The sequence below is a fragment of the Pelodiscus sinensis genome, chromosome 2 (genome assembly GCF_049634645.1).
Source record: "Pelodiscus sinensis isolate JC-2024 chromosome 2, ASM4963464v1, whole genome shotgun sequence".
Lineage (NCBI taxonomy): Eukaryota > Metazoa > Chordata > Testudines > Trionychidae > Pelodiscus > Pelodiscus sinensis.
In genome coordinates, this window is record NC_134712.1 from 157,859,750 (window position 1) to 157,879,575 (window position 19,826).

Consider the following 19,826-nt stretch of genomic DNA (forward strand, 5'->3'; position numbering starts at 1 on the left):
CGATACACCCTGCAAATTCGAGGTACACAAGTGCAGTCAACAAAACTAGCAGGTCCCAGAAGGCCATCTTGGTTACAACAATTTTGCAGCCCATAGAGATGAACGAGGGCCATTTGAGCAATACACTCACTAGCTTAGGTTGCCCATCACTGCTTAAATTCGTAATCAATCAGGTATAGCAAAAATGGAAACACAAAATGCTAGCAGTGGTCAACATTCAAATGTAATACCATTACTTGTATTTCTGAATTGAAAAGTTATTTAGAAAACTAGATTATTATAAACTATAGCAATTTTCTTGATAATTTCTTATAAAGGTAGCTACGTAGCGTGCAATAGAGCGGCCAAAACATATTTTTACCCCGTATGTGGGCAACGTTTCTTATTTACAAATTTCAACAAAATTAACCTTTTCACAAAAGCATACTTTTGTGTGTGGGGCAGGGGAAATCTAACAGCAGCTCTAGTTTGCAATAACTGCCACTTCTGATACTTCATCAGCTTTCTCTTAAGTAAAATACTCTTCATTAGCATGTGGTGCTTGAGATAACTTCCATTTTGACACCAAGACTGTTAACACCACCCAACTGAAGAAAAGATTCCATCCTGGATCAATCACCTGGTTCAAAACTCACACCTCTGGCTAAGCATTAGGGTGTTCCACTCACACACACATACCCCAAGAAAAAAAAGAAATGAGATTTTTAAAACCTGCTTGGATGATTTGGACATTCGGTTTCCATTTATGTTTGAAAATTTAATTGGTATCTTTTTTCCAACATATAAAAGCAATAAAATAGTGCCTGACCCCAGAATGTCTTATAAAGCAAAAAAACCTGCAGGTGGTTAAAATGACCTGCTATTCCACAAAATATTACAGCTTCTTAGGAATAACGTATATTCTGTAAAGCACACAGTAGTATGTAGTCAGATGCATAATGCGTGATTCTGCACCTGAAATTAATGATAGTACTGATGCTGACTTTAGTGAGTTTTGGATTTGACACACATTAATATATTAATCTATCTGACAATTATATTTTGCATCAGTATTCTTCAGTAAAGAATTTATTTTAGGCTGAAACATGGGCATTACTATTAGCAAGTAGAAACAAATACAGTTTTGAAAATTATATCTTTGGCAATGTACTCATCTATAAAAGGTTCTTAATAAAAGTTTATTAATAGAAGTTTCTTAATAACATTAATATAGTCTTATTTTCCCAAAAACTCAACATATTTGAATTATAGATTGAAAATGGTATAGAATGATATAAATCCAATCTATATGAAAAAATAAAGGAAAATAATATCTGAAAGTATCATTCAGGAGAAACTTATCTAGTGCCCAAAGGTAAATCAGAAGAAGAACTGCTTTTTATGGAGACATAAATTAAAATGCAAAGTCAATATGGAATCTCCTCTATACTTCATAGCATTTGACTTCCACAAATCCACCAGCAGGATACTGAGAGGCAACATATTAAACCAGTAAAACACAACAGGCTAGCTCTTCAGGCAGGGTATATCAGCACAGCTACACTGAATTTGATCTAGCAGCAGATCTGGATCTTCATCATCAGATACTCTCACTGGCTGACTATACCCTAAGAACAACACATTGCCATCTACTGTAGTAACTTCTGAGTCAATTAAATCTTTCGTGCATGTCACATACACTACAAAATATCAGCAATGTTAGTGGTGTGGCTGGGGCTTCCTTGCACCCTGCATTACCAGCTTCTCGGGTGGGAGGGAAGAGGGGGCTCACTGGCAACTGCCATAATTTAGAGCAGCATTAACGCTTTTATAATTTACTGAAGAAGACCAATATCTCTGACCTGGCCTGGAATTCCTGGAACACAAAGGTGGCTTAAAGCTTCATCTACATTCTTCTATGTCTGACTTGTGGTTGGGGACCAGAGATTCTACAAAGTTTCACTTTCAAAACAAAGCAAGTGAAATCAGTTTCCAAGTTTAGTTTTATAACCATGATCATTAAAAAAAACGTTTTGCTAATTAGCAATCTTACCTATTCCTTGGCTTTCAAAGAATGTAATGAAAAATAATCCTTGCCCAAAGGCAGTTGTAGAGAGAAAGCACTGCAACAATAGAAAAGAAACAGGAAATGAACATAAATACATCTCCATTAAGATATTGTGTGATATAACTATTGCACAATTCAGTGCAAATGGAGAAACAATGGATCTTTCAGTTTTAGAAAGGCTTAACGATCCTCTCTTTCACTTACCTTTCTAAACCTGAACAATATTTACTTGTATTTTGCTAAAATGTGCTCTCTAAATTAAAGATTATTATGGAGCTTGTTATTAATATTTGAAAGCATTATTTGACATTACCAAAATTTATAAAGCTTCATAAATCCTCCATATATTGCAAATATATAATGTATAACATTGGCTAATGTAATATATTTTTGGTAGTAAGTGAATGACCCTAGAATTCACATGATGGAACATACATTATATAATACACTGAGCAGGTATTCTATTGCAAGGAAATAACATTTTATTTCCAATAGAGCAATATAAATTGGACCATATTGCATCAGAAAAGCACAAAAAAATGGAAAACGACTAACTTCAGGGATGTAATGTAACAAGGATGGAAGAATTATAGTAAATGGAAAATCACTAACCAGCATCAAAAGGTAATAAATCATTACTAACTACTGATAAAAATACAAGCATTGTCATCTGAAAAAGTTCTATACAGTAGTTTGAAAGTCAGTTTTTAGAGACATAGTTTAAAGTAACTACGGTAAGATCCACAATTTGATCTGAGGAAGTGGGTCTGGCCCACGAAAGCTCATCACCTAATAAACCATCTTGTTAGTCTTTAAAGTGCTACATAATCCTGTTTTTTGTTTCAGCTAGACCAGACTAACACGGCTACATCTCTATTACTACGGTAAGTTTAATATGTTTTGCAGTGTTCAAAACAGTAAAGCAAAATTCTCCCAGGTTACTGGAAAAAAAAATAGTGTCTCTCTCCTCTCTCTCAACTCCCTCCCCATAACACACACACATACACATACAAACACACTCACTCCCTCCTACAGATATAGGCTCCTGGTCATGCAAAGGCTAATATAAATGCTTATCTTTACACTTTTGGATAGTTCCATTGGGTTAAAATGAGCACATAGATAAGTATCTGCAGGAAGAGAGCACACAATGTACAAAGTGTACTTAAATTTACAAATGTATTTCTATTATAGCAGTGGCTGGAGGCCCTGAGAAAGAACCATTCTAATCTAAGGATGTGAACAACTAGTTGACTATCCGATAAGCAAATGTTTACCGGATAGTCAACACACTAGTCGACTAGTTGCTTCCTCCCACCTTGCTGCCTCTATTAGAAAGATGCAGCAAGGAGGAGGGGGGAAAGGAGAAGATACTTCAAGATGGCAGTACAGTGTGGAGCCTGGGGTTTGCCTCTTTGAAACTTTGCATGCAGCCTGGGGCCAGCTGGGGACTGGACTCCCAGCTGGCCCCAATCCGCACACAGTGTTTCAAAGCAGCAGTACTGACCCTGGGCTGCATGGAGCACTGCCGCTTTGAAACTCCGCAGGGAGCACAAGGCCAGCTCCGTGCTCCCTGCAGCACTTTCGCCTTTGAAGTGTAGCAACAGCCTTGGGGCTATTGCTACACTTCAAAGACGAAGGTGCGCATATCGACTAATCAAATAGTCAATGCAAATTGCATCAACTATTCAATTAGCCAGTTAATCAAAATTTAACATCCCTAATTTTAGCAGGTGCAAAAACAAAAACAATCTCTGTCCTAAGAGCTTATGAGGTTCAGAGGGTAGCCAAGTTAGTCTGTGACAGAAAAAAAACAGCAAGCAAATGGTCTGGTAGCACTTTATAGACTAACAAAAAGTTAGTTACCAGACCATTTGCCTGCTGTTTTTTTTCTAAGAGCTTATGTCATTCACATATAGCGAGAAGACACTTGGATAATACAAGAACAATATATGGGAAGAGGGAGAAGATAAACAGTGAAAAAGAGGTAGATTGTGCATCCTACCCATGGAAACATGGGTCTAGAATGACTGCTACTTGCTGTCTGACCAAGGACCTGATCTAATTCCCATTGTAATCAACAATAATCTTAGAACTCATCATTCAGATTCTGACTAGGTAAATATGTACTCAGCAGGGTATGGGTTACATGCATGCAGCTGGTAGCTCTATGTGTAGTAAATACGAATGTGCTATTCAACTGTAAACATTAATTATCACATTTCTGGTTTGTTTTGTCCTATTTGCAGTATCACTTAGATTGTTTAATTCTGTATATAATGCTTAATTTTTGCAGGTACGAAATTAAGAGGATATTAATTGTGGGTAAAATTAAAATTAAAGTGGTATTAATATTAAAAATGATTAAAATATATTAAAATTCTAAAGTCCTTTTAAAAAGTTTTATTTTGACACAAAGCCCTAAACATATTTAAGAAAGTGCAACCTTTGCATAAGCCATTTTACTTGTATTCTTGCATTAATGTTCAAGAAATTTGCAGGCATAAATTATGTTATTCCTAATGAAAGTTAAGGAACCTTTCTGTCTCCACCGGACCTCAACTGAATAACAACAGACTCATGCTTGGACACACTCTTGCTGTATTTACAGACATAGCACCAATTCCCTTCACTTTATGGATTCATTTATTTCACTGTTGAAATACAATACTGTTTAGTTTTATATTATATTATATTACATTACAAGCTGGTCCCCGAGTTGCGAATGGTCAACTTACGACCATTCGCAGTTATGACCAAAGCTGTCGTAAATGGCGGACCCCGAGTTATGAACACGATCCGTGCTTACAAATAGCGCGGTCGCGTGTAACTCAATGGGGTCCGACTTACGAACAAACCGAGTTACGACCAATTGCTTCGTCCGTAACCGGTTCGTAAGTCGGGAGCCATATATTTACAAATGTGGTTCGTTTTATTGTATTCTATTGCCTTAAAATAAACACATATATAAGTCTTTGCAGAAAGACTGCACATAATGTACAAAGTGTACTTAAATATATGTATGTCTATATTTTTCCTCTCTGAAGGGGATTAGGTATATCAAATTGAAAAGAGGAATCCTAAAAGGTAATTGTCCTCATAGGATTTGTTTGCTTGTTTGTTTTTCTTGAACAAAGACTTACAATTGGAAGGGGGTCAGGTGAGCTAACAAAGCTATAATCCTGACTTGACAGTACCTCCAGAATAAGGAATACTGATTCTAAGAATACAGCATTCAGGGGAATAAACATTGCTTAGATCAGATCTTATCAGAGAGTTAATGTGACAAAAGAAGGATGCTTTGCAGCACACAGTGAAACACAAAGTGAAAAATACCACTTAGAAACTATAAACAGAAAATCTGGTAAACTAGTTCATGGATAGTTGTTTGAATCGTAATTCATATTCTAGACCAGTGGACAAAAAAAAAGAAAGAAATTATGAAACTTTATTATCAGTAGTGGAAATTTTAAAGGAAATCACATTCCTTTCCCCATACTCTCTACAAAGAGCAGGACGTGCAGCGTGCATTCTTCCAGATCTGTTTGTTTTGCAATGGTATTTTAAACAAAGGAACAATTTCTACAGTTCACTGGTAAATTTTATACTGATTTTTCCTGCCCAGATAACCACTACCATATGGATGTCATCTACTGTTTGAGAGAACACTAATTTTCCAAACTTTTAGTGAAAAGAAGTCTGCAAGACTATCTTTTACTTTTAGGCATGCTGCATTGGAAATATTGAGCCTTAGCTTTCCAGAGGGTTCTCTCAATTTCATTGAACATTCATTTTAGATTCCCCTCTGTTGTATTTTAAGCTGGATTTCTCAACTGCTTTTCTGTCTAGGAAAGCCATACAATTACAGAGAGGTACAACAGCAAAGCAGGAACCTCTGGACAAGATAATGAGAGGATATCCTAAAGGTCACATAATTATGGAAATAAATCAATCAAGCAACAATTTTTTAAAAAAAGAAAGAAATACTTACTGCAATGGTCTGGTGGGCAAAGCTGAGTTGGTTCTGCAGAACCAACAAAACTATGTATGGTAAAAAGCTGATCATATATATGAGGCTGGCACAGAGCGCTGCTGTATCGGCACTGCTAAAAAATGCACTGAACAGGTAGCATAGCATAACCACTGCAATTCCAAAGTCGAGTAGAAAGAGGAAGACTAGAAAGCCATCGCTGAATGCAAAGATGCCGCTCACTTTTAAAATGATGACCAGAGCGCAACTGCTTAGTGTGAGCATAATGACATTCTCCAGAAACCAAGCTAAGAAGTGAATGACAGGATTCACACCCATTGTCTTCATATACTACAAGAAGAGAGAGACTTAGTCACAATTTAAAAAAATAAATAACCATCAACAGACATGCATTGGCCTACCAAGTGACTGTATAATCATAGTATCCTTACCCCTGTGTTATATTTTTCCCACTCTCTCATCACATGCTGGTAAGCTAAGATGAGAGCAACTGAAGGAGGTAAGGCCCAACCCTGTAGGTACTTGCTTCTGAGTAGAATGCATATGAGTTACCCTATTGACTTCAAAAAGACTATGCATATTCATGAGCAAGTGTTTGCTGGATCAGACGCATAGATTGTAACTTCTTGGATATAGAATCCACTTTTATCACTTCTTTCAAGCAATGGGCACATTTATGTTACTAATATTTAAAAAACAGCAGTAATACAAAAGCACTATAACCATAAAAATAATGCAAGGCTCTGAATGATTATCAAAGACAGATTATAAATGCTCTGAGAAAAATGAGAATATTGTAAAAACATGAAACACTTTCTGTCCTTTATTTTTGTTGGGTTGTTTTGCTGAACGTAAGGCTGGTTCTGAAGAGAAATTGTTCTATTTCCCACTCATGTGAATTTGGAGAAATTTACAATTTTGCCTATTGCAAAATTTTGCAAAGGAAATAGGAAAAAGGGACACATTTTAATCGTGAACCAAACTTCTGAATACATTTGTAAAACTCCCAGATTTAACATTGCTCATATGACCAGAAATAATTGTCACATCACATGAGACCACCTTTCTTAAAAATACTTTTTAGAATTGTAAGACACCATTTCTTGAGTGCTTTCCCAAAAGTCACCTTACAAACACTGGTGAGTTAATACTCAAAACGCCTTTGCAGATCACATAAGCACTACTTTGCACATTAGAAACCAAAATCTAGACAGTTTATATGATTTGCTCTAGTCAAGCAGGAAGACACCAGCAAAACCAAGAATAGCATTTGAATTCTTGTGGGGTAAGTGCTGTTATATCCACTCCTAAAATACGAAGCTTTATGGTCTCAATTGTGAAAAATGCTGAGCACCAACTAAGTGCCATAAACTTGCCTTTAACTTCAACAGTAGCTGTGATTATGTATCTATGTAACTGTTATGCCCTTGTATTCTCTGTGTACTTTCAACACCTAAAGACTAAAATTCTCAGCATTTTTACTCAGTTCAGAGTACTTCAAGGAGACCCTACTTTTCTTGTTTTGTTGTTGTCCTAATCTAAAATAAAGGTCATGTTGAAAGAAACTATGTGGTTGCTCTTTGAGGCTGGATAAACATAACAGCAATTGAAGTCATTCAGCACCATGGAAGATTGGGATCTCTATCTGCAAGACTTGTTTCAAAGAAAAGTGCTCAGCTTTAAATTTCATATTTCTGTCATTCACTGTTCTCCTTCATTTCTACAGAGATAAATCTCTGAAGACCAATGGAACTCCAAGCAATATCCCAGTGAATCTAATTTGGCAGTTGGAACTCAGATAAAGAGCCCAGGAGAGAGTGAAAGACAAAGCACATGCATTATTATCCACAAAACTATCTCTCAATGTTTAATATGTATTTTCAGAACAGACCCTATAAACCAGTTTCACTGTGAAAGGCTCAGCTAACTATTACCTCTTCAAGACGAATTTCCCTCTCATAAACCAGTTTTCGAACCATCCCAGCAACAGATACCATCCATGTTAACATCATTATAAATGGAAAAAAGAAACCAATATTGTTCAAGAATCTGTAAGCAAAAATATAGACGTAAGACACAAAAGAGAAAGATATAGAAGTATTAAATTAATGTTTTAATATTCAGAAAATATTACTGTAGTCCCCTTACTAAAGGTGCCTCTGCTTATTTTCTGGAAAGACCCTGTGTTCTGCAATCCAGACTCTCAGACTACAATTCCCATGAGCCCTTAGGAAAAACAGGAAAGAAGTGACCCTTGTGTGGGAGATCTGAGTTTCTCCATGTGCATGAGAAGAGAGGACTAGCAGTCTGGGACTCTGCCCTTGGATTGTGAAAGAGAAGGGGAGCCAGGCTGCTGTGGAGGAGTTTGATCCAGTCCAGGGGCTGTTGGAGTGCAGCTGCAGACTGGGACTAGATGCCTTTGGAACTAGGATCTAGCAGGCTGCTTCTGATAGGCACAGCATGAGGCTGTAAGTAATTTGGCCTTTTTGGAAAAAGTGCTGCCTGGGACAGAGCTGCTGCCTAGCTTGGATCTTCAGACACACTTTCTACAGAGAAGCTCCACTGCAGCTGCAGTTCTTCGAGCGCATCCATGCAAGCAAGAGTCTGGGACTCTGAGTCCAGGGGTGTGCACACTGGGGTGGGATAAATATTGGCAGCTAGATAAGTTCATTTTACTTCTGTATACTTTGTTAATTAATGTTATTCACTGTTAATTTGTTAAATCCTGTTTCTTTAAGTTAAGTAAAGGTTGTTCATTCTAATGTAATCTATTAGATGTTTATGATTTGTAGTAGTTGTTCTGGAATTAGATCCAGATTATAGCTGGAATGAATATATTCCTAGAGGCTCTCATGGCACACCATAAGTATATTACAGAGCCAGCCAGGTGGTGGCACCTCCATTGTATGTTCATTTTGAGCAAGGGACTGCAGCAAGGGGATGGATAGGGCTTTCCCCAACTAAACACCATCACCAGTGGGGTGCTCAGGATCTCCTTTTGGGTTAAAACCATCAGGCGCCCAGGCACACCTGTGAGTGTAACCTGCTCCCGAGTAACCCGGGGAGGAAAAAGGGGATTACATTACAATATATAAAACAATTCTTGAGGTTGTGATTTCTTTGTCGTTACTAATTAAACATACCCACTATAATTTAATGGTAGAACATTGGAACATGTAAAGTTTATCTCTAAAACAATGACACTCCATTTATACTGAAAAGGAATAAAAGTCTCAAACGATTTTAATGGTTTGCAAGGAGCTAACTGCAAATAAATATATTTGGAATGCCTGTTATACTTCCTAGGCAAATTTTCCCCAGTGTGCATGGCTTTATTCCAGTCATTCAATTTTATCTTTCGCATGTATAAACTAAACCCTAAGGCTATGTCTAGACTACATTTTTTAAGAAGATATGCAAATTCCATTGAAATCTGCATATCTTCTGCTGATCTCACTTTCGAAAGACGCTCTTTCGAAAGTGAACATACTCTGGACGCATTTTTTTCAGAAAAAAACCCTTTTTCTAAAAAAACCACTCTTCCTTAAAAAATGAGGTTTACGTGGTTCTTTTGAAAAAGATCCTCTTTCAAAAGTGAGATCCTCTTTTGAAAAAAAATCCCGTAGTTTAGATGTACCCTAAGGGTGAGTCTGTTCTTCAACATTACCTTGAAACATGCTACGCAATTTGCGCTACACACATCCTATAGCTTATTTCAGGGTAATTTTGAAATAAAGCTCTATTCCAAAACATCCCTTAATGCTCGTGGAATGAGGGTTACAGGGATGCCAGAATAGCACACCCATTATTTCGAAATCTATTTTGAAATAATGGGCTGCTTTTAATGACGTGGAATGGCTATTTCGGGATAGTTCTGGTATCCCAAAATAACTGCACAGTGTAGCCTAAATTCCCACCGCAAACCAGTCTTTGCTATCCATAGCAGAAGGAGAAACATACAGGAGCTGATGTCTGCTGCCCAATCTCTGAGCTATTTCTAACTCCAGCCCTAATGTAGCTTGGAACATCTTTGGAGCTCCTGTAAAGTGCATGTGCTGATAAGAGTTCCCAAAGAGAGCTGTCTGCCAGATAGGAATTGCACAGTGAGCTTTTACCATGTCCTCTTCTCCCCATAGCCCTTCTGCCAAAAATGGCAGAATGAGATACATAGGGCCCAACCACATTGGTTCTTGCTAGTGGTGCAATCCCCAGATAGGGAAATCTGTCAGCTTTTCAGATCCTTGGTATAGCTTGTCCAGATCACAGACACACTATTAAAAGTGCCAAATTAGGTTCAAAATGTAGGCATTTACTTACAGGTCACTGGTGTGGCATGGATATGGCATAGCTTGAACTTGTATTTCTGGCTTGGAAGCATCTGCTCCAGTGTGCACTGCAACAATGGCTCTTTCAATCATATCTTGAAGTGGAATGAAGATGTGATTGTATTTGAACACATCACCTGGCAGGTGCTGGGGATGGGATTTCCACATTGGGTTTTTTACTAGATCTGTTCTCATGCTGTAAAGAACATTCGTTCTAATTGTATATGAAATGTGCGGTGGGAGATAGTTAGCAAAATCGCGCCGATGTCTCCCATTACTTGAGGTGTTGAATATAATACCTGGTAAAACAAAAGAAAAAAAACCAAGGAGTTTAATGAATTGGAAACCAGACTGTGAATAACTGATTTTTCATCACTTTCCATTCTAAACAAAATATTAAAAATTGTTTTTGAACAAAAACAATTTGCAAACCAAACAGTTAAAAAATCATTTCAGGTCAAACAAAACATTTGTGTTTAAACTTTTTATTTAAATATATTTTAAGTTTATTTCTAAACAGAAAGTTGTTCTAAATCAAATACCAAAACATTTCATTCTGAAGAAGTCAACATAAAACGTCAATGTTTTCAGTTTTTTAAACCATGTAACACATATTTGCAAAACGTTTCAAACAACAAGAATTTGCTTTTTAGGAAAATATCATTTATCTGAAGAATTGTATCCAACTGTAATTATAAATGAGGCAGATTTCATATTTCTGCCTTTTGTGTGTCCTGCGTCTTGTGTTTCTGTGAGGATGCAGTCAAATTGTGCCAATGAATAGTCATTCCTGGAATTTCTGAAGGCCACTTAACCATTTTCAAAAAGGCCATATTGTCTTCTTGTACCGAATGTGAATGCATATTTTATCTGAAATAGCTAGATGGTTAAACGCTGTTGTTACAGCACTTCCTTGTACTATAAGCCTTAGATTCATTCTGATGGGATTCCAGCAAAAAACATGAAATCTTTCATATCTTTATTCACCACTGTCTGTATTTGTAGTTACCTTATGACACTTAACTGTTAGAGTTAAGACAGTCAATGAGCTTGATATTCCATCTCAGTAGGCCTTCTATAATTATTCTCTTTTCTGTGAGACTGAAAAAAATCTTAAGAAAATCTTCCTTGCCTTGTATTTAGTGCTCTGGAACTTGTTCTCCAGACTTGCTTTGATTTTAATTAAAATGTTCCCATTACTGGGCCAAAATCATGCAACACTTTCAATGAATTTGGCCATCTAAGGCCTGGCATATGTTTAAAAATTAGATAGACTGCTATGTCATTCATATATATGAAAAAATTTGCACCCTGTGCAACCTACATCAGCTAACCCCTCTTCCCCCCCCCCTCCCCCCCCACACACACACATTCCCCAGTATAGATGTAGCTAGGTAAATGAAAGATTTCTTTGGTTGACCTACATACAGCCTCTCTGGAGGTACCCTTCCCATTGATTTAGGAAGCACCTATAGGTGACCTCCAACTTGAAACCACCTGACTTACGACCCCCTGCATTTACAACCATTTTTTTCATGCAAGAGAGCTCCTAAAACCCCACAATTTATGTCCGCAGCTCGCATTTACGATGGCGTATGACGCAGACTCCACGTATCATCCCAAAACAGGAAATGTACGAAGTCAGTCACTCGCCAGTCTGCAGCTGCACACGTCGATGCCACATAGGTCTTTACTTTTTAGTTATTTTTGTACATTATTTGAACTATTTAGCTTAGTTCCTTCAGCTTAGGAACTATTTTCCTCCATTTCCATGGTAAATTTTGGTATTTTTAGGGTATGAAATGGATTTCCAGGAACGGAACTGCCATTTATAACATTGCTCCTATGGGAAATAAGGGTTCGACTTACGATGGCTCAACTTATGAATCTTTTCCAGGAACCAATTAGGTTGTAAGTGCGGGGTCACCTGTACACTACTGCACTACAGCAGCACAGTTGTAGCATTGTTGCCATGTCACTGTAGTATAAACAAAACCTGGGAATAATATTTTCTAGACCAACGGGTATTCTGAGGTTAATTTTAATCCCTTCATCCTGAATTTCAGGCAAAGAACATATAGAATAATTTGCCGTGCCATCATGGCATTTGTCATAATCCATATTTTAGAGCGCCCTCTGGGTGTGCCTACACAACAAGGCATTTCAGAATAATGGCCGCTATTCTGAAATAACTACGTGAGCGTCTACACAACAATTCCATTATTTTGAAATAATTTCGAAATAACGGACGGCTTATTCCAACTTCTGTAAACCTCATTTTATGAAGAATAATGCCTAGTCCAAAATAGGTATTTCAAAATAAGGTGTTTGTAGATGTTCCACTTCTGCTATTTCAAAATAGCCCCTCACCAGGGCCATTCTAAATGATTCCTCCTGGAGTTCTAAATCAAGATAGCACGTCTACATTAGGGAAGCCTGCCTCGGACTAATTTTGTGGCTTCCATGCAGTGTAGATGTGCGATTGTGAAATAATTATCCCAGAGCTAATTCCAAAATAACTGTGCAGTGTAGACATAGCTTCTGTGTAACGGGCACAGGTCAACCCTCTTCCTGAAACAGGAAAGAAAGTCAGACAGAGTACCAATAGATGAGACTCCTCTGATCTCTATTACTCTGCTATACTTTCTTTCTTGAGTAAAAGAAATAGTTGCACTTGCCTTCTTTTAAAAGCTGTGCTGAGGTATACAAACCATACGGTAAGCAATAAGAGGTTAAGGAGCTGCTCTGGTGCTAATCCAGCCCTGCCTCTCTTGGGGACAGGCTCTTTTATCAAAAACTCCCACAAGGCAGGTTAAAGGCCTACGTCCCTGACCACTACACTACACTCCATGGGACAAAGACTATAAAAAAAGGACAGAAAGGAACATTAAGCTCTTTTTCATGTATTTGATCCCTAGAAAAATAAATATTTTCCAAACATTTAGTTTCCGCTATGCAATTTTTTTCAACTAACCAAAGGCTAATTAGCCAAAACACAGAGATTTGACTCTCCCCTAAATGTGCAAATATATTTCTAAGAGGATTTTGAAGATGCCAGCACACCCTTCAAAGAGTAGTTTATGAAATCAAGGAAAATTAACCTTCAGAGACCCACCTTTCAGTGGAAAGGAACGTATGATTGCATTCATTGCAGTAGCAGGGATGTTTTCTCATTATACCCACTTCAGATCCCTTATACAACACTTACTTCAATATTTTAAGTACATTTTCAGGGCATTTGTAGCTTAGTTCTTTGAAAGTAAAGAGTAGAGATTACAAAATTCTGTATTGCTCAAGATAACTTCCTGCCTGGCTTTTAAATAGGTGTACGTTAGGGGGAGGGCACAAAGTGTCTCCTCCCACCTCTATCTGCAAAGCATTTCAGAGCCAAGCAGAATTACTTACTACAGTTCTCCTCCAGGTTTTTCTGTGGGATGGGGCAATAACTTCCAGACAGGTTATGTAACATGTTAAATCACAGCATTTTATTGATGGCAGAACTTGAATAGACCCAGATCTTTTGAGTACTTGCCTTGTATTTTAATTAATCTCAACATATGCCTCTGCTTTGCCCTGACTTTTTTAAAAACTCCCCCGAGCCCTAGGGTCTTCTGTGCTGAACTTAACCAAATTTAGAAATTAAACATAAAAAATGGCTAAAATCCTAGCTCCATTGAAGTCACTAGCAAAACACTTATTGATTTCTGTACGGCTAGAATTTCACCCTCTTCTCCAGGGAGGGCTACATAGGAGGATGGAAAACCTCAGACAGGGAAAATAATTTTTTACAGTGCTGAATGACTGTTCTCTTGCTTCCTCTTATAGCTGTCTCAGCACAAAAAAAAAGATTTCCAGCAGCAGAAGAGGCATTTTAAGGTAGCGGGGTAGAGACTGTCATCCCAGTGAGCAAAAGCAATAGCAGAAATTACTGAGAAATTAACTTTATTCTGAGTAAATGAGCTGATTTGAAAGTTATCTTCTTAGGCAAACAGGTTTTTACAAAGATTAATTTGTTTTTTGTGTTCTACAACCCCAAAGGGTATGAAATTTAAAATCAGAGGTGAATAAAGCAGAGGGTGCGCTTATAAAACAACAAAGTAACCTCGCTTGGATATTTTGTTGTCAAACTTTTGCATTCTGTGGCCTCATTTGACTCTCACTATATGATATTAGTATCTGTTGTTCCTGGTATAATATTTTTAGGAACAACTGACTCCCAGAGACTTGGTTAGTAGTCATTCTTCGGCTATAATAGCAATATCACTAGTTCTTATTGCTTGCATTACAGTGTTCAAGAATCAGGGGAATGTTTTTATTCAGCAAATATGCCTTTTTACTGTGTTTGTACTGTGTGTGATTTCTCTATGTTTCCTCAGTGCCAACTCACTGAAGCATCTTGGTAAGAGGGAATGATAGTTTTATGAAGCAGGGGTTTCTTGTCATCTTATATTTTAAATGAAATACTTACTAGCCAATAAATTGTTTTGTTGCATGAGCTCTTGTGCCTTTGTCTCCAATTTCTCCGCCGACTCAAGATGCTCAAAGCGATCCAATAAAACACAGGAGGAGATATTTACCATGAGCTGTGCCAACAGGTTGATTTGCTCTGTGGCTGAATTGTTCATCATTTCCCCCATCAAAGGCTCTGAAAAGGAGTTAACACATTGGAAACTATCATTTTAGAGTGAGATTTTCAGAAGTTCCTAGCAAACCAAAGAGCACATGTACAACTTTGTAGGACTATGCTCTTAAATCCCATAGATGCATACAAAATTTTCTCCTCCCTTCATATTCCATTTTAGTGCAGTTCGAACACTTTGGGTATCCCAATTTTGGAAAGAAGATCATGCATATCAGATAAAAGAACAGTGAATTTTATGGGCCAGATTCATTGCTATGAGTACCAATTCCCTCCTTGGCCCTTGTGAGGGCAGCTGAACAGGAGAGTGATTCTACTCTTTGAAAAAGAGGAAGAGATTCCATCAGATAAAAAGAGCAGATTTGAAGTCCACACATAACTTCATAAGAGCATAGGGCAGGAGCTGTCCAGACAAGGCCTGTCCTCCACTTCCAACTTGAGCCCAGTTCCAAAACTTGCCCTTTGTGTAACTAGGTATCCTTCATCAGGCACTTCTGTGAGGAGGACAGGTGAAAGGAGTGGGTCTGCCTGGAAGCAGGCTTGTACTCCCTTTTTAGAGTACTCAGTGGAAAGAACAGCCTGCTTTGATTCTGCAGCATTTTCTGCCACTATTTTATCTAGCTTTTCTCCAAAGAGGAGGGATCATGTGAACTTAGAAAAGCATAGAACTTGTTTAGAGTCAGCAACTACCTTTCAGGGACAAAAGCACATATGCCTCCTGGCTATTGAAGTGGATGTTGTGATGGATGGGAGGGATAATACCCTTTTCTGGACATTCCAGCCATTCAGTTAACTAAACTCTTTTCATAGCAGTTAACTCTTGAAACCTAACCCTAATTGTCTTGCCTGGAAGGGTTAAAACCATGGACAATGAGTCCTAGAGTCTTAGGGAGCAGGAAGTGAGTTGGCAGGAGGGCAGGAGAACCAATGGTAATGAAGTGTGGGGTTTTGAATTGGAAACAGTGACCTTCCTGTTCCCATTTTTGTGTGACCAGAGCACAACTGGACTGACATGAATTATGCCAGGAAGCAAGGCATGGAATATCCAGCACAATCCATGCCTGGAGCAGGAATAAACCTTGGAACTACAGATATTTAAGTAGAACAGGGAATGTTTAGTCAGACGCTATCAGGTTATTTTCAGATTTGTTGGACTTCTCTTATGGAGCACATGTAACTATCCCCTACACTGTAACTTTCCAAACTGAAGTCCAAGGAAGCAATTCTTGGTGTTTTAATCCTTTATTTATTGATTTAAATGTATTTATGTATGTATTTAAATTTAGTTAGCTGCTCATTAACAGCTAGCAACCAAGTAATGTTTCACCAAGTATCTTTTCTTTGTTTTGCTCTGCCAAATAGAGGACAGAGGAATTCAACAGAGATATACTGCAGAAGAGGTTCTGGGAAGTTGTAACCACAACACCACTGAACAAACCCTGTACAGGAAAGGAGGCTTGGAACAAAGTATGCTACTCCCTAGAAATGGTTAAAAAGTAATAAAGACAAAAGGAAAGGGTGGGAGCCAATGAACTGCCATTTGTCTGCCGCTATGGAAGCAGAAGAGGCGGCAGCACACATGAGAAGGGGGGTTAGCCAACACTCACTATGCTGCAGATCATACCACTTCTAGAAACTGCAGAGAGGATGGGAGTAGCTCATTTGTAACAGAATCATGGGAGACACTGGGCTGCAGAGATCCTTGCTTTGGCAGCCCTCCAAGCATTAGTGATGTTTGGATCTGGAACTTCGTGGCTAGCCCCTCTCTACAAATGATCATCCATCAAACTCAGGACTATGAATCTTTGGAGGAGTTAATGCAATTTTTTTGCTTTGTATTGTGCTAATCATATTGGGGAGAATAATTCCAACAATGTGTTTACAGAACAAACCCATTATAACATAAAACAATTCTAACTGCATTTGGTTGAACAGAAACTTGTGAGGAAAGTGCACCAGACCCACAAAACTAGCTGATCTCCCAGTGAACGATTATTCACACTTGAGGAGTGAATAATAGCTATTGGGAGATCCAATATGAGCTTTCAGCGTCTTAAATTTCTTTAAAAATATTGAATGTTTAACCCTAAACACTAGATGATGAGTTAACTTGGTAAGAGTGCTCATTAGCCTAGTATTGGGATTCATTGATGGCACAGCAGGTATTGCAAGGGGAAGGTAGAGAATAAAAAATGAACTTAATTGATCTGGATGGAAGGCAGCACTGGTGAAGAAGAAGGGAAGAATAAAAGATCAGGAAGATAAGCAGTTGTGCAATGAGACAGTGAAACTGGTGTACTAAGAATCAGAAGGCATGCAGCATCAATGTGATGCATTCTGAAGGAAAATAAACAATGGAACAGGGGCGGGGACACCATACAAATATCTACTGTTGTTCCTAATGTGAAGGCATTATTGTTTGATTTTGTAACATCCCAGGGGCTAGAATATTCTTAATACTAGTAACTTAGTACTAACAAGGTTAATCATACATACATGTCACCAGAGATTCCTCCCAGCTGATCTTTAGAAGACCTTATTTTGAATAGTACATCAATTTTTAAAATGCTCTCTTACAACTTAATCCTTTAAATATTTGAGCATGAGAAATATCAACTGACTTGCTGTATGCTTGGAATACTGCATAATTAAATGTTTCCGTAAGTAAAAGCAATATTTCATAGGCTACATAACTTACATGGAACTAACACATCTAAATATATAAAAAAGTAAAATCCTTGGGGGAGTTTCAGAACTTATTTAATAAAATATCCTCACCTGCATTTTCCTTCAGATAATACAATGATACTAAGGCAGCAATGATACTAAGGCAGCAATCTTTGCACAGCTATTTCTGTTACTTACTTTCTGCTTTGTTACTTATCTTAGACCCAGTCCTGACTTGATTTTCAATGACTTCACTGAAGTAGAAGACATTTAGCATCTCCGAGGAGGCACACAGAACCTTGCAGAGTCCAGTATCTTTTCTGCATATTCCTATGCAGAATCAAATGCTCAAGAAAGACTAAGGTTCTCATCCCATAGAGCAGGTTGAGAATTTTTCAGTGAAACTTCCGGTTGTCAGAAAAAGCTGATTCACTGAAACAATATCTTGGGTACATATTGAAATTCTCGCTCTTTGGTTATGAACAAAAGATATAATCCCCCTCTTCCACCAAGAATGGTCCAAAGGTTAAGGCCCAAACCTGGATCAAGCCCCTGCTCCAGCCAATCAGATTTGAATGTCCCACCTGAAAGGTAAGTGCACTAACCACCACATTACACAGTCTCTTCCTCTCTGACCCATTGAAGATGGATCGGCCCCAACTAGTAAAACTGAATGAATGACTCCAAATCAGGCAGAGCAGGCCCTTGAACCTGGGTTGCCTGCATGAGAGATAAGTGCTTTGACCATCAAGCTACTGACTATTCTGTAGCACTCATGTTTTTACATGAAATATTTCAAAATGTCTCATTTTCATTCCAATGTGGAATAGAAACAAATTTCAGACCCTGAGTTTTTTCGTGAAATAGAATTTGCTACTCTCATTTGGATCAACAAAAGTTGTAAGGATCAGGCCCATAAGGTGAGAAAGAAGGGTATTCACATGATTTATAAAATAAGGGAATTGTTATTTTAAAAGGTATTAAATCTTGGTCTATTAGTGAAATGGATGGATTTTATTTCTTCGGACCTGATGCATTGAAAAGAACTGTATTTATTTGCAAGATGATAAATGATCAACAAATATTTACAATGTTCGAAACTGAAGTGAGAGAAGGTGCACTTTATGTTTTTCTAAATGAGAGCAATGTGAATCATAACCAAGAATTATTACTGCTAAATTTCAGTCATACATAATGTCTTGAGCATAATAAATGCTGTGTGTCCATTCGTATATACACCTACCATACTCTTGCAGCTTTTCAACGAGCTTCCCCACATCAATATTCAAGTGTCTTTCTATGAAGTTCTTTATAAAATTGTTTTGAAGAGCTTCCTAAAGTAAGAGAAATAATGTACAAGACAAAATCTGTGCTATTTATCATTGCCTGATTTTATTACATGTATGTATAGACCTACACAGATCTCCCTTCTCAGCCATAGATTTCCACTGTGTGACCGTATGCATCTCTCTTAGAGTCTGGGCCTCAGCTCCTCATCTGTAAAATGACCTCACAGAAGTATGAGGAGAAACACACTGAAGATTCTCAGGCAATTAGATACTACATAGAAGGGAACCAAATAAATGCCTATAGCAGATTGATATAACAAATTATACATTTGCTTCATCATCCTCAACTTATTTTTCTCTTTTGTTTCTGTTATTCAACTGAGATTGTAGAGTTTTCTTAATTAACTGTTTAAAATCAGAAAATGGATTCTTAAAAAAAAAATCTGTTTATGTTGTTTCAAACTGCCCCTGGTAAACTAGTGCTCTAATAAGAATTGAGAGCTACTAGGAAATAAACTGGTATTTGGTATCTTTCAGCCATTGGTCTTGATGCAATGAGGCCAAAGATATGACCATGCTTTTCAAATGTATTATGACAAAAGACCCAAAACTCAACAAAATTAATTAGCCTGATTTGGATTTGTTATAGTGTGTACAGTCGGCTTTTGAAGTGTTTGTTTAGACTTTTACTTTTTTATATTGTAAGTGGAGAATATAGCCAATATCTGTTCACACCTTAACTAATAATAACTGTTCATACCTTATTAATAATAAAAAAGATAAGAGATTTTTTTCAAAGATGCTCACTGTAAAAAACTTTCTGTAAACTCAGGTCCAATATTCCACATTTTAGGTATCAATAATTGCA

General features: G+C 37.6%; 1 protein-coding gene across 1 annotated transcript in view; it reads right to left on the reverse strand.

The window, feature by feature from the left end:
- The window catches only part of ABCA13 (ATP binding cassette subfamily A member 13), a 281,165-nt gene that overhangs the window by 153,369 nt on the left and 107,970 nt on the right, over positions 1 to 19,826 (reverse strand). Inside the window, exons 29-34 of the mRNA XM_006136374.4 lie at positions 18,913 to 19,003; positions 14,832 to 15,008; positions 10,356 to 10,662; positions 7,973 to 8,087; positions 6,039 to 6,368; positions 2,033 to 2,102 (exon numbers count right to left, since the gene is read on the reverse strand). Coding sequence (XP_006136436.3) covers positions 2,033 to 2,102; positions 6,039 to 6,368; positions 7,973 to 8,087; positions 10,356 to 10,662; positions 14,832 to 15,008; positions 18,913 to 19,003 — 1,090 coding nt within the window. The remainder of the gene's footprint in view (positions 1 to 2,032; positions 2,103 to 6,038; positions 6,369 to 7,972; positions 8,088 to 10,355; positions 10,663 to 14,831; positions 15,009 to 18,912; positions 19,004 to 19,826) is intronic.